This window comes from Pseudochaenichthys georgianus, chromosome 8 (genome assembly GCF_902827115.2).
Source record: "Pseudochaenichthys georgianus chromosome 8, fPseGeo1.2, whole genome shotgun sequence".
Taxonomy (NCBI): Eukaryota; Metazoa; Chordata; class Actinopteri; order Perciformes; family Channichthyidae; genus Pseudochaenichthys; species Pseudochaenichthys georgianus.
The window spans coordinates 4,265,307-4,278,907 of NC_047510.2; the positions used below are offsets into that span (position 1 = coordinate 4,265,307).

The 13,601-nt window shown below is 39.5% G+C and overlaps 1 protein-coding gene across 1 annotated transcript in view; it reads left to right on the plus strand.

Annotated features, from left to right (window-relative positions):
- The window catches only part of scpep1 (serine carboxypeptidase 1), a 36,374-nt gene extending 27,502 nt beyond the window's left edge, over positions 1-8,872 (plus strand). Inside the window, exons 9-13 of the mRNA XM_071203927.1 lie at positions 6,517-6,601; positions 6,689-6,802; positions 6,886-7,023; positions 8,319-8,482; positions 8,645-8,872. Of these exons, the coding sequence (XP_071060028.1) occupies positions 6,517-6,601; positions 6,689-6,802; positions 6,886-7,023; positions 8,319-8,482; positions 8,645-8,707 (564 nt within the window). The 3' untranslated portion in view covers positions 8,708-8,872. The remainder of the gene's footprint in view (positions 1-6,516; positions 6,602-6,688; positions 6,803-6,885; positions 7,024-8,318; positions 8,483-8,644) is intronic.
- The last annotated feature ends 4,729 nt before the right edge of the window (positions 8,873-13,601 follow it).

Genomic DNA, 13,601 nt, shown 5'->3' on the forward strand with positions numbered 1-13,601 from the left:
TTGTTTGGACCAGTCTTTGGGATGCCATGTTTGGATGGCCCTATTTTTGAAAGGAGGACGTGTACATCCTTCCCAGCCCATGCCATCTGAAAACAATACATTAATGCACCAACCATGATATAGTTAAAGAATTAGTTAATGTTTACATAATTACTATTCAAATGTAACACTCAATATCAAAACACCTACATGTGTCAGTTAGAGTGACACATGTTTTTTTTTATTTGGTGAGGGATTCGGGGCAGCTGTGCTTTGGCTATTTTCAAGTGATCCAAGTGACTTGCATACATTCAGGACAATCCCCACAGGAGCAATTACCTGCATTACATTCTTTCTTGATCTGTGCGGGGAGTGTTGGAGCTATATATCTCTTAATATTATTTAATAGTTTAACATTTATTTTCTTGCTGTTTATAGTGTTTATTGTAAATGTATTCTTAGTTAGTGTCATGAGTTAAAGTAGTTTCTATGCTTTTATTTTGAAGGCATGTTTTGGGCACTGGGCGATTAGAGCACCTGGTGTAATTGTATATATTGGAGACAGGTGGAGGTGGGAGCCAGAGCACTAGTAGGCAAACGGTTTTTTAGCAGGGTGTTTCAAGCCACACAAAGGAAAGCCATAGGAACGGCTTCAGGAAGAGAGAGATAGGAAACCTGTTCATTGTACTTTGTTAATGGAATAAAATGCACAAATGGAGGTTCTTGTCTGGATTTGGATGATCTTTGCCCTGCGTAAGATCCGCTAACTTGCCTCAGCGGCTGTATTATTTAAAGTTAATTATCCGTTTTATTTCTATATGATTTTGGCTGCTACAGGGAGACTGCAAGGTTTCTTATATTAAACTTTGCCTATAAAAATCTAATAAATCTTCAAAATAAATGTTTATTTTATGTGTGATAATGTCAACCTGATCTCACCAGAATGCGTGACTCCACCACGACTCCTTAACACCGCATTGCGTGGTGGAGTCACTAACTTTGTTACATTCACGCAAACAACCCCAATTGGATAATGTACACAATTTTAGTATGGATAATATGTCACTTTATTTCTTTATTTCATTCAACATGTATTATTAATTAGTGTGTGTATGTAAATGTATTGGACAATTGCAGGACTAGCACTCACTCCATATTGGTTTTATTTCTGACTCGGATGATAAACCAGGCCTGTCATAAAATGCCCCCCCTCCAAAAAGAGGTTTCTATTAATCCCACCTTCAAGCATGTTTCAGGTTCTAGGACTGGTACCAATAAATGGAGCAAGTTTCATGAATGTCACACTTTTATTTTGTAAGATAGCAAGGGGGGGCATATTGTGATGGACAGGCCTGTCATAAAATACCGCCCCAAAAAAAGATGTTTCTGTGAATCCCACCCTCAAGCATTTTTCAGGGTATGGTTCTGGACTTGGTACCACCAATAAATGGAGCAAGTTTCATGAATGTCACACTTTTATTTTGTACGCATAGCGTATATAATAATATGCTGACAAAGACTATGTAACATTTGTAAACATATATTTTGATTATTAGATGACAACTATGTAAAATTAAACAATACATTTTAAAGCACGTTTATACAGACAGGACGTAACAATAATGATAAAAAAAAAAAAGATAAAAAAAAAACAAAACTGAAAAGGAAGTGACGAATGCATTTCAACACCTCAAATACGGAGCGAAAAGTTAAACCAGAAGAATCAAGACTATGAGCTACCACTAAACAACTCACAGTCTGAAAATTACCATTAATAAAAACCCTGAACGTTTACTTTTCGTTTTAAACATCGTTTTAAGGTGTAAACGTGTCATTTAGAAATGCGCGTTCCCGTGACGGGGGGCATTTCATGACGGGGAGGCTTAGGCACAATCCCAAACCACTCCCTCGACCCTACCCCTCCGTGATGGAGTGAACTCCGTCTGCAGCCACACTCGCAGCTCAACGAGGCTCCCCCCTGTCAGATGGAGGGAGTAAATACAGCAGCAAGCTTTGGGACGGCCTCCCCTCTCTCCGGCAGAAACAGGAAATGCCGTAACTGTATCTAACAACGGTTTCAAATCAGCATCTCTTAGACAAAAAGTGTAAATGAATAACTCAAATAAAACTCCAAACATCTTTCATTGTGTTTCAAAGCTCTTTTAGTTTTAAACCTGATGTTTATAAGCTTCTTAGTTTTTGCAACGGTCTGTAAACATACACAACTTTATAATAAAATGCACACATTTACCCTTTTCTAGACTAAACACAGGTTTGATCCTAAGTTAAAAACATACGAGGTCATCATGAGGTTGTTAACATCGCAGTTTATCAATGGATGTTTGCTGGAACTACTTGTACACAGCGTGTTTCCTGACAGACACACACAGCGTGACTCCGGTCAGGTAGAGACCGGTCTCAAGTCAGCACCGCTGCAGACTGATAGCCCACTCCCCCTCCACACCGCTCCACACTCGTTGCTTTGGAACAGCCCTCAATATGGCGGACCCTCCGTGTGAACGCGCAAACGGAGGGGTAGGGTGTAGGGCAGGGGTGGGGAACCTCCGGCCCCCGTACCATTTGGTACAGCCCTCGAGGTAATTTATAAACACACGCAAAAAAGAAAAATGTGTAAGAAATCACAAGCGAGTGCCTGTTTTTCCTGGCCAAGGTCAGGGTCCTTGAACACAACACGAGCCTAACGTGTCATCACGTGCTATATGTCTCGTCTGACAGGTGCACATCTGACAGAGAGCACCAGAACGGCTCCGGGCCGGGACTTCACAAATTGCAGTACCCATAAGGAGCCGTACACATGCTGCAGTTTCTGCGTGGCTGTGTTTTAGTTGAGAGCCCAGTGGCGATCTGTTCATCTGTCATACTGATCATACAGTCAATAACTTTGTTGTTATTAGCATCTGGTTAGCTAGCTATGCTAACGAATACAAGAAGCTTTTTCTACTACCAGTGAGGTAAAGGCACATCTTTATATGATCATTATAGTTATAAAAAAAATAAGAGAATAAAGTAAACAGGTATAAAATACTATATGACAGTAACAAAAAGTTGTTATTGATAAACAAGAATACAGTTTGAAAGGGGAGTGATTTGTAAAATATCCATAAAGAAAAATAAATCTGTTTCCAGTTCTGTTTCATATGGATGTTGAGAGATGTATCCATATATCTCCTAATGTTGCTCTCAAAGTGCACCAGATTGATGCTTTTAACTTCAACATTTAAAAAAAAAATCTTCCCGGGGGAGCATGCCCCCAGACCCCCCTAGAGGAGGTTAGGTCCCCCCAACTGAAATCATGTGCACATGGATAGGAAACTAAATACATTTGCACACATCTTGTGTGTCTGTGCGCGAGTCATGGTAAAATATCTGGATTAAGAGGTTGCTTTTTCTTTGCACAGCATGAAAGAAAGGCCAAATGAATGAATTTTAGCATTTTTAAGCAGAGGTCAATCATTTGAACGGCCCTCGGAGGATGTTGAACAATTTTAAATGGCCCTTGAGAGAAAAAAGGTTCCCCACCCCTGGTGTAGGGGTAGGGTGTAGGGGTAGGGTGTAGGGGGCGGTTTGGGAATGGGCCATAATGTGACACAACACCGGTACTAGGCCAAGTGGAAACGCAACCAAAAACGGGCCCCGCATGGCTCGGCACTGCCTGTGTCATGGCGAATACAGTCGCTGGTTTATTTATGTCTGTAGGCCGTTGTTATGAGTGTGGAGTGAGCATATACAACGTTAGCTTAGCCTGGTCGACCCAATCTCCATTCGGAAAACAAGCATTCGAAAGGGTTTTTCGCCTGCCGTCTGTCTGCAGACTTGTCAAAGCATTAATTCATGGTTTTTACTAACCGGTATCAGTATGTTGTTACGTCGGCATCATTTAGAAACGTGTATTACAATTTAATCACGGTAAAATATGTTCATTTTGTTGTAGTTGTAGCTCCCGAGCCAGCGCGTCTTGTTTGAATGATGCGAGTTAACACAGCTGGCAGCCGCGGTGAAACTCGAGCGACTAGAGCGATGCGATAGGAGCGTTTAGAGCGAAGCGAATATTCGCATCGCGTCCGGTCTGAATGCAGCTTTAAAGCGAGCTCCGCGCTGCACTGGAAACGCGCCATTACATCACCAGAAGTCCTAATTTAAGGGGTCATTTCTCCCAAAACATTTTTTTTTACTCACTATATCAACAGCCCCACCAGTGTGTGTGTGTGTGTGTGTGTGTGTGTGTGTGTGTGTGTGTGTGTGTGTGTGTGTGTGTGTGTGTGTGTGTGTGTGTGTGTGTGTGTGTGTGTGTGTGTGTGTGTGTGTGTGTGTGTGTGTGTGTGTGTGTGTGTGTGTGTGTGTGTGTGTGTGTGTGTGTGTGTGTGTGTGTGTGTGTGTGTGTGTCCAGGAGCTCCAACAAGCCGTTTAGGACAGAGTGAATACACATGCTATACAGAGATGCTGTATGAGAAACCAATGTGAGTTTGGAACATTGCAACAATGTAAATCTATTCTAGTAGACCTCAACAATGGAATTATGATCAGTAGAAATGGCCATGACACGGGACCTTTTAAAATTCCGGGTCTGCCTACAAAAACGTCATCACTGCAGAGGTTTTTGGGATTGGTTTATTTAAGAGACTGGCTTTTACCTTTTTTAATTTCCACTGTTTCTTATTTTTGCTAGTAGGCTCCCTGTTGATGCAAACCTCAGCAGGAAGTGGTCCGTTTCACTGGCAGTAACTTGGCAATAAAACAACATGTTCTGGGATTGTGTTGCTTTCTTGCCAAAAATGGAATGAGCAGGTCAAAACACTTGTGTCTTTACAGCAGCTAGTTAGCTTAGCACAGAGCTTGGAAAAAACAGCTAGCCTGACAAACTGCTCTTTTCGTACAAAAAAACTCATGTCACTTTCTCTGCATCATTTAGCTTATTGTATTTACTTATTCTCTGACATGTACATAGCAGGGTTAACGCTAGGATGTTTTCTTGCCGGTCAAATGTCCGGAAAGAATACATTTTACCGGACAAATTTGAAACTTACCGGTCATGTTTCAATAAGAATTGTGTAGCAGTTTCCGTTAGCAGGTAATCACTGGACTATGACCGGATATGCTGATGTTTAAAACTCAGTTAATGGGGCTCATTTTTAGATTGGCCCCGGTGTTAATAAATGTTACCAGCTAAAAACCGGTAATTACCGGCTAACGGAAACCTTGGTATATATTTAACTTAATCCATAGTACTTCTAGACTGGTCTAGCAACACAACCTGCACTATTTTATTCAAATATATCGTACAGTGTTTCATTTGCACTAATTGTATTTGTATTGTTAAATGTCATATATATATATATATATTAGTGCTGTCAACGGCGGTAATTAATTTTTTTAATTAATTGCGTTAAAATATTTAACGCATTTAACGCATGTGCAGAATGGCCCGCCCCATACATGCCACCAGTGGCAGCGCCAGGGTATGGCTGGGGTAGGCTACACCCATACCAAGAAATGGCTTAGCCCCACCATGATGTTAAAGTAAGCAAAATAAAGTCCGCCAACTCGCGCGGAGTAAATTGCACAGACAGCAGTTAGTAAGACTGATTTCAGTAGCCACGGTTTTGAAAACTTTTGTCACGTAGTGATCATCTTCTCAATAGAACATCTTTGATAACGGCGTGGTGTTGTTGCAGGAAGTCCCGACGGAGAATACTCTTGCTGTAGTACAGGGGTACACATAACTGGTACGCAGGTTATGTGCGTAATCTGAAATGCGTACCGTCACTTGTGTCACAAAGCGCATTTGCGTACCGACGTACTTGTGAAGCTTTTCCAGAAGGCGGTTAGATCACCGGACGACAGAGTCGGTCTCCGTGTGCACAGACAGGGCTGCTGTTAACGTCGGTCTGTACAACCGAACTGTGCCAAAACTACGCCAACCGGCTGCGGAGGGAGACTCCTCCCTTCACTGGAGAACTGCGCTAAAACAGCTGATCACAACGTTCACACTCTGTGGTCATGAAGTACTCCACTACTAGGCGCCCCCCCCTCTGTCGACTTTCCTGAAGTACTCCCCCGTTGATAGAAATCAACACGTAATGAATTAAGACCCCACGGTTTGATGATTGATAGGTGTGTGGGTTGTCTTTCATTTTATCATGCAGAAAAATGTTATAATAAACATAGATACTGTATGTTAAATGGATATATCCGCCTTCTTTCATTTATCTTTCCATTCCCACAACAATATACATAAATAAATGACATATTTTGGACATAGTTCGAATGGTGATTAATCATGATTAATTAATTTTTAAGCTGTGATTAATCTGATTAAAATGTTTAATCGTTTGACAGCCCTAATATATATATATATATATATATATATATATAAATAAATAATATGTTTCATTGTTGGGGGAGCTCGGGGCTGAAGATTTTCATTGCACACTGTAGCTACTGTGCATATAATAATAAAACTCTTGAATCTTGAGTGTGTGTGCATTATGTTTGATGTGGTCTGCTTTTGGTTGTCAGAACACCAATGGCGTCAACTTCTACAACATCCTGACCCAGGAGCCGGATGAGAGCCGCAGCTCTGCAGCAGGAGAAGACTATATCTGTAAGAATCTACAGCTCAGCCAGATGAAAACTGACTGCCGATAACTGAGACGTTCATTATTAAACTAAGAGGTTCTGTTCCCCACAGCTCTGCAGGTACGTCGCCATATCAGACCCCTCCACAGCCAATCACTGAGCCAGCTGATGAATGGACCAATCAGGAAGAAACTGGGCGTCATCCCCCAGAACGTCACCTGGGGAGGTACTGTACCGATTCTTTAGTTCAACATGCATGCTTTTCCAGAGTTTATTTGTATTATGTGTGTGTGTGTGTGTGTGTTTCAGGCCAGGCAGAGGAGGTGTTCAGCTACATGGCAGGAGACTTCATGAGGCCTGTGGTGGACGTAGTGGACCAGCTGCTGAGCTCTGGAGTCAACGTCACCGTCTACAACGGCCAGCTGGACCTCATCGTGGACACCATGGGTAACTCCCTCACTATATTACTTTAAGTGCAGCAGCAGTGTAAATGTACTCAAGTACTATACTTAGTTACCATTGTTTAGGTACTTGTGATCAACTTGTGTATTTTTATGTATTACTATTTAATACGTTAACAACATTTTTAAGGCAATTTTGTACTTTTTTTTTAAACAAATATACTTATTGGCTACTTTGTAGGTATGGATTTATTATACAGAATATTAATCAACCAATAAATCAGTATGTGTTATTATAGGTTAAGCAACACAGCACTATATCAAGTCATCTAAATAATCCCCACCTTTACCAAGTGAACATTGAAATCAATGCATTAATAATTATAATACAAACATGTCATATTTAAATCTGATATGGGTCATACTGGAACATTTGTATTTACTTTTTGTACTTGAAGTACAGTTTGATGACAGTACTTTTACTTGAGTAGAATATTGAATGCATAACTATATGCATAACTATTACTTGTAACAGAGTATTTTTACAGTATAGTACTTAAGTAAAATATCTGAGTACTTCTTCCACCTCCGTGCAGTGAGGCACTTCCTGTCACATGGTCTATTCTTCTGTGACATGGGCTGCGGTCCATATTGCATGCCTTCCTTTTCCCTTATACTGCAGCTGCCCCCACAAAGTTTGCATTTTAGGCAAATTATTTCTTACTGGTGTATTCCCTGCGCAAAGGATTGTGGGTAAGAATAGCCAAAAAAAAACTGATGTCTTGCACACTGTAAAATGGGACAAGATGCATCCTGGTATTTTAAGCATGCTGCATTTGACATAAAGAGTACAATTTATAGTAAGGGTATAATGTGGTGCAGGAATGATTCCTAAACCGGGAAATGAGTTGGCATTTTATCACTTCCTGTTGCCTCTTCTTGAATTCTGGTTTTTCGAATGATTTTATTTTTTGGTTGGATTCCTGAAAAAAGGTCTGGTTAATAAAACCTTACAAAATGTAATGTTCTGTACTAAAATATAAAAAGCAATACTTCACTGGCAGTCTAAATCTTTGTTTCTTAAAATCAGTGGTTGCTAACAAGTGGCAATATAAGACTACTAAAAATCATATTGCCAAACATTATCTGCCCTTAGCTTAGCGGTGTTGACATGTAACCATGCCAACCTACTGTAGTTGTAAATCCAATGGAAAAAATCCCATTGCTTTTTGTCAACTTCTGGGTCGGCCTACACAACTAATGAGCCTCTCTAAAGTATGGGTACTGAAGCGCGCCATTGGTCTGTACTTCCTGTCACATGGTCTGTTTTTACTGTCACAGGTCAGGAGCTGTGGTTGAAGAGGCTGAAGTGGGAGGGGCTACCTGTCTTTAACAAGATGAGGTGGACCCCCCTGGACGATCCCACCTCCCAAGGCGTTACTGGAGCTTTCTGCAAGACCTATAAGAACTTTGGCTTCTATTGGATCCTCAAAGCAGGTCACATGGTAAGACACTGGCATTTGTTGTTACATATTGGTCATTTGATATGTTTGACACTGCTTGGAGACTAATCCAGTTCAGTTTATTAAGGATATTTTAGAACTCGTGTTACCTTCTCATGATGGAGACTTTTGACTTCAGATGTTAAACTTGTCTTTGTGTCCCAGATCCCCTCAGACCAGGGCCCGATGGCCTTGCAGATGATGAAGATGATCACTCAGCAGGATTAATCTCCAACTCTGATGCCAGCTGGAATGGCTCTGACAATCTCTATGATCACATGACCTTTTTTTATATTTTCTGCTAAACCAAATCAAGACTCTGAGCTCTGTGATTAAAACACTGACCTGTTTAACTTTCAGCCAAAAAACAATAAAGGCACTTTCTTTTGTAAACACTGAGTGGTTCCTTGTCTACGACACCATCAACTGTTCTTACTACACATCTGAAATGAGAGCTACTTTTGTTTTGTCATTCTTTAATGAAAGCTGTATGAAACAAATGTTTAATATAATTCTCATAGGGATGTTTGGTTTGCTGCATTTATGGAAGAAAGATATTATTAAAGGTCTCCTATTATACTGTTTTTCATCAATATATTATAGTTCTCAGATATATACACAAAACATGTCTCTGAAGTGTTTGGCTCCAAACACCAAACGGATCATTGCAGCATCCCATAATCCGCTCTGTTTCAGCCCTGTTTCAAAAATGCTGATTCTCTGTCTGTTACTTTAGATGAAAATAAGGAGCCCCTCCCCTCGGAGAGATATTTGGTTAAAAAGAACACAATAGGCGCGTTCCCACCGGAGTACTTTTCCCGTTTAGTTCCGTTAGTACCCCTTATGTCGCGTTCACACCAAAAAGAGTACTTAGTGCCGGGAACTTTTACCCCCATTTTTAGTGCCTGCTGGGTACTCTCCTGGGGGTTACCTTGGTTGGTTATTGGCTAATGGTTATTGGTTACACAAGCCAACATCGTTATGACATCACAATAAAGTGACCAAAATCTGATCAGCTCATTTTCAGACAGGTTTTTATATAAATGGATCAGGACAAAAAGAGAGGGGGTCCTTTTTCCTGAAACTTCCAGAATCTCTTTACACAGAGGGACACATGTTTATGTAGAAAAGACAGGAACAAGTGGATTTTGCATAATAGGTGACCTTTAACTTATAGTTTATGGAAATAAATGGATCAATGAGATATAAAGCCCGTGGCCACACTAGACTTTTTAAGTATGCCAACTAGGGCTGCACGATTTTGGGAAAAAATCTAATTAACAATAATTGCGTTTGCGATTTTTGTTTTGAAGCGACCCAACGGAAGTTTATTGTAAAATGCGGCCATATCTCCGGCTAGGAAGGTCACATCAACGTGCTCCCGTCTCTAGCACCCCCGCAGCCCGAACTACGAGTGAAAGAACTAAACTTACATGAAACTTCCGTTGGGTTGCTTTAAAGTCAAGCTTCAGTTTAAGAGTCACCCTGTAATAGATGCAAAACATGTGACGGAGCATTACTAACCTGACCCAGATGGTTTGTTTCACCAAACCATCTGGGAAAGCTCCATTGGAAGCCATTTGGAAAGGGCAGGCACTTTCAAAAATAACTGGCAGGTGATTGGATCAATCTGTCTATCACCTTATAACATGGGCCACTTCTGATTGGTTAACAATGGCTGGTACATGTGGAGTACAGCACTTCTGATTGGTCTGGATGACTGACACACAAGAAGAAAAAAAATGCGATTTGTTAATCGCATCATTTAAAATTGCGATTTAAAATCGATTAATCGTTCAGCCCTAATGCCAACATGCTAATGTTTAGCAGATATACCAGGTTTGGAATGTTTGATTATTTACATTCATTACATAGTTGGGCTAGTTTCCTTTAGTCCAAATTTTTAGGTTTGTCCTCATATTTACACAAACGCATGCTGTTCTGGCTCCGCACAAAGCGCTGAGATCATGAGGTTGAACTTTTTTACTTGTCTCTACAAAGTATTGTATTCTTTTTTAAATCACAATGAGATGAAATGTTCACACTGATTAACAAAATCATTTTTATTATCAAATTAAAAAGATGTTGAGAAATTGATTTAAGTGAAGTACGATAAAGCCAATAAGAGCTGGCCCTACAGATGACTTGTGAATACTGTATGAGAAAGTGATCACATGATGTAGCTTGTTGTATTACAGTCTTTAACAAACCGTTTTGAAAATATCCTTCAGTTCAGTTCCCTCAGTTTACAATGTTGTCCTATAGTTAACATAGATTGATCATATAAAGTACATTGGTGGATCCAAGTATAAAAGTGCTGAATCCACATATGCCAATGAAAACGAGAAGAAAGACAATATAAATATGCAACCCAGTCTCATTGCATTTCGTGTTCACTAACACGATTTTTAATCTATTGATTCGTGTTCACCAACACGATTTTTCCCTTTTTTTCGTGTTGCACAGCACGATTTTAAAAGCAATGTATTTTTACTGGTAATGTGTTTCATGCCTGCAGCACGTCTTTTTCTCCAGTCGGGTTGTAGAAGACCGGAAGCTGTGTGGTTCATAAAAAACATGTTCTTACTCAATATCAAGCCACGATTATTGCTTTTATTTTAAATTGTATAATTTCAGACTTTTGTTGCTGTCTGTGAGGGAAATAAATGGGGCTCAGAGCCTCAGGATACTGAAATCTGTATTTTTTAAATATTTTTTTCCTTCTAATTTGTTATTCTTTTCAAAAATAACACACTGTTATTTACTCACCAATAACACACAATTATCCTTGCTTTTATTTATTGGTTTGATTCCATAATCTCGGGCTTTTTTGGCGTCCGTCAGGAACTGAATTTCAAAATAAAAATAACCGGAAACAGACGTAGGCATTTCGAGCGATTACCCAAGATCCTCAGCTATGGTTTAAGCTCGCTGATTGGATGTTTTAGCCGCAATGCATGCTGGGATTTGGTGTTTATATTATATGAAATCCGGAAAACATTTTAAAAGAATAAAATAATACTTAATTCCGAGTGCTCTTGCTTTTCTCTTTGAGAGTCATCACATAACGGCATTGTAATACACGGTTCGGCTGCATTACATATTACAGATCTGCCGTAGTTCTTTATTTATAGAGCCCTGATGAGAAGACCTTTGTAAAAACTGAAGAAATGCCGCCGAAACTGAATACTTGACGTGGATCATAAATATATCAACAATTAAACAATATCTTCAAAAACTTTGGGGGTATCTATCTACAGATAAATATTAAGCCTGACAAATTACTTAACGTCTAATATATTGCTTTCCTGCAATGTTAACTATGTTGAAGCACTTATTTTAACTGATATTATACACATTAATTATACTCTTATGTATGTAGATAGAATAAGAAATGTGCAGAATATGACAGTTTAATGGTGGAGGTACACACATATTGATAGATGTCTTGTAATGCACTGTTGAGGATCCTGTGACCCAAGTTTTTCATTCATTGCATAACTACACCGTAGTTGTGTATATGATATGTCAATAAACCTTTAAAATCTTGAAATCTTGAAAGGGATGTGCAAAATAGCCATAATATACAGTCTTTAATGAACTATTAGTAGAGAATAACGAGTAATGAATATGCGTTATTACTCGTTTCCATTCATGTCAATTGCAGATACATGTTTAGTCTTCTCAAGCACCAACTATCAAATATCTCTCCTGATTGTTGGCACTTGACAATCACCTTACCTGAATTTTACTCAGGTGTAACTAAAGTCTGATTTAAGGGTTGTTTATATTTCACATAATTAATCAGAATATGCAAAGTAACTCAAATAAATGCAGTGGAGTAAAAATACCAGCTTAACCTCTGAATTGTAGTGGAGTAGAATTACAAAGTATCAATGAGCTGTCATGTGCGTATATATTAATGCTGCGCATTATGGACACAAGCGATGTTCACCCATTTATTAATTATATGTTTTACATTTGATAACACCAATGTGTTTAATACTGGCAACTTCTAATTGTGGGAAAAACGAAAACGTTCAGTAGAGACGTCCCATAGAACATTTTGCGAAACACAATAGCCAGCATGTGTAGTTCTGAGGGGACGTTCGATTCCAGTTTTGGATAGTCTGGCGTGGTTTCGTTCCATTTCAAACAGCTGTTTGACGCTCGGCGTAACCTTGACGCACTGCCACTCCAACATCCAATCCCAGAGTTTGACGATTATTCACGGGGACTGTAGTCCTAAACGATAACTGGGGATTATGGGTAGTGTAGTGTCTTCGGCCATCCTAAACTCAGAAATGTTGACAATCGCAATGATGCTCGAAATGTCCCTTATAGGCCTACGTCTGTTTCGAATTATTTTTATTTTGAAATTCAGTTCCTGACGGACGCTAAAAAAGCCCGAGATTATGGAATTAAACCAATAAATAAAAGCAAGGATAATTGTGTGTTATTGGTGAGTAAATAACAGTGTGTTATTTTGAAAAGAATAAGAAATTAGAAGGAAAAAAATATTTAAAAATACAGATTTCAGTATTCTGAGGCTCTGAGCCCCATTTATTTTCCTCACAGACGGCAACAAAAGTCCGAAATTATACGATTTAAAATAAAAGTAATAACTGTGGCTTGATATTGAGTAAGAACATGTTTTTATGAACCACACAGCTTCCGGTCTTCCACGACCCGACCGGAGAAAAAGACGTGCTGCAGGCACGAAACACATTACCAGTAGAAATACATTGCTTTTAAAATCGTGCTGTGCAACACGAAAAAAAAGGGGGAAATCGTGTTGGTGAACACGAATCAATAGATTAAAAATCGTGTTGGTGAACACGAAATGCCATGAAACTGGGTTGAAATATGTGGTATATTTGGATAGGTAAATCTTGTCAAGTGATAAGTCTGTAACCCGATACATCACCATACCGAAGTGAGACTCCACAGCCAACAATGTTAAATATGGATTATGATTGAAACACACCATTTGTGGTATTTTACCTTATGTTATTATTACATGTTATTGCATTTGTCCAGCAGGGGGCAAACTTACTCTTGGTATTAAAAGAGCCTGTTGTATACGTTCCCCAGAGGAAGTCCCGGAAGCATGTTACCAAAG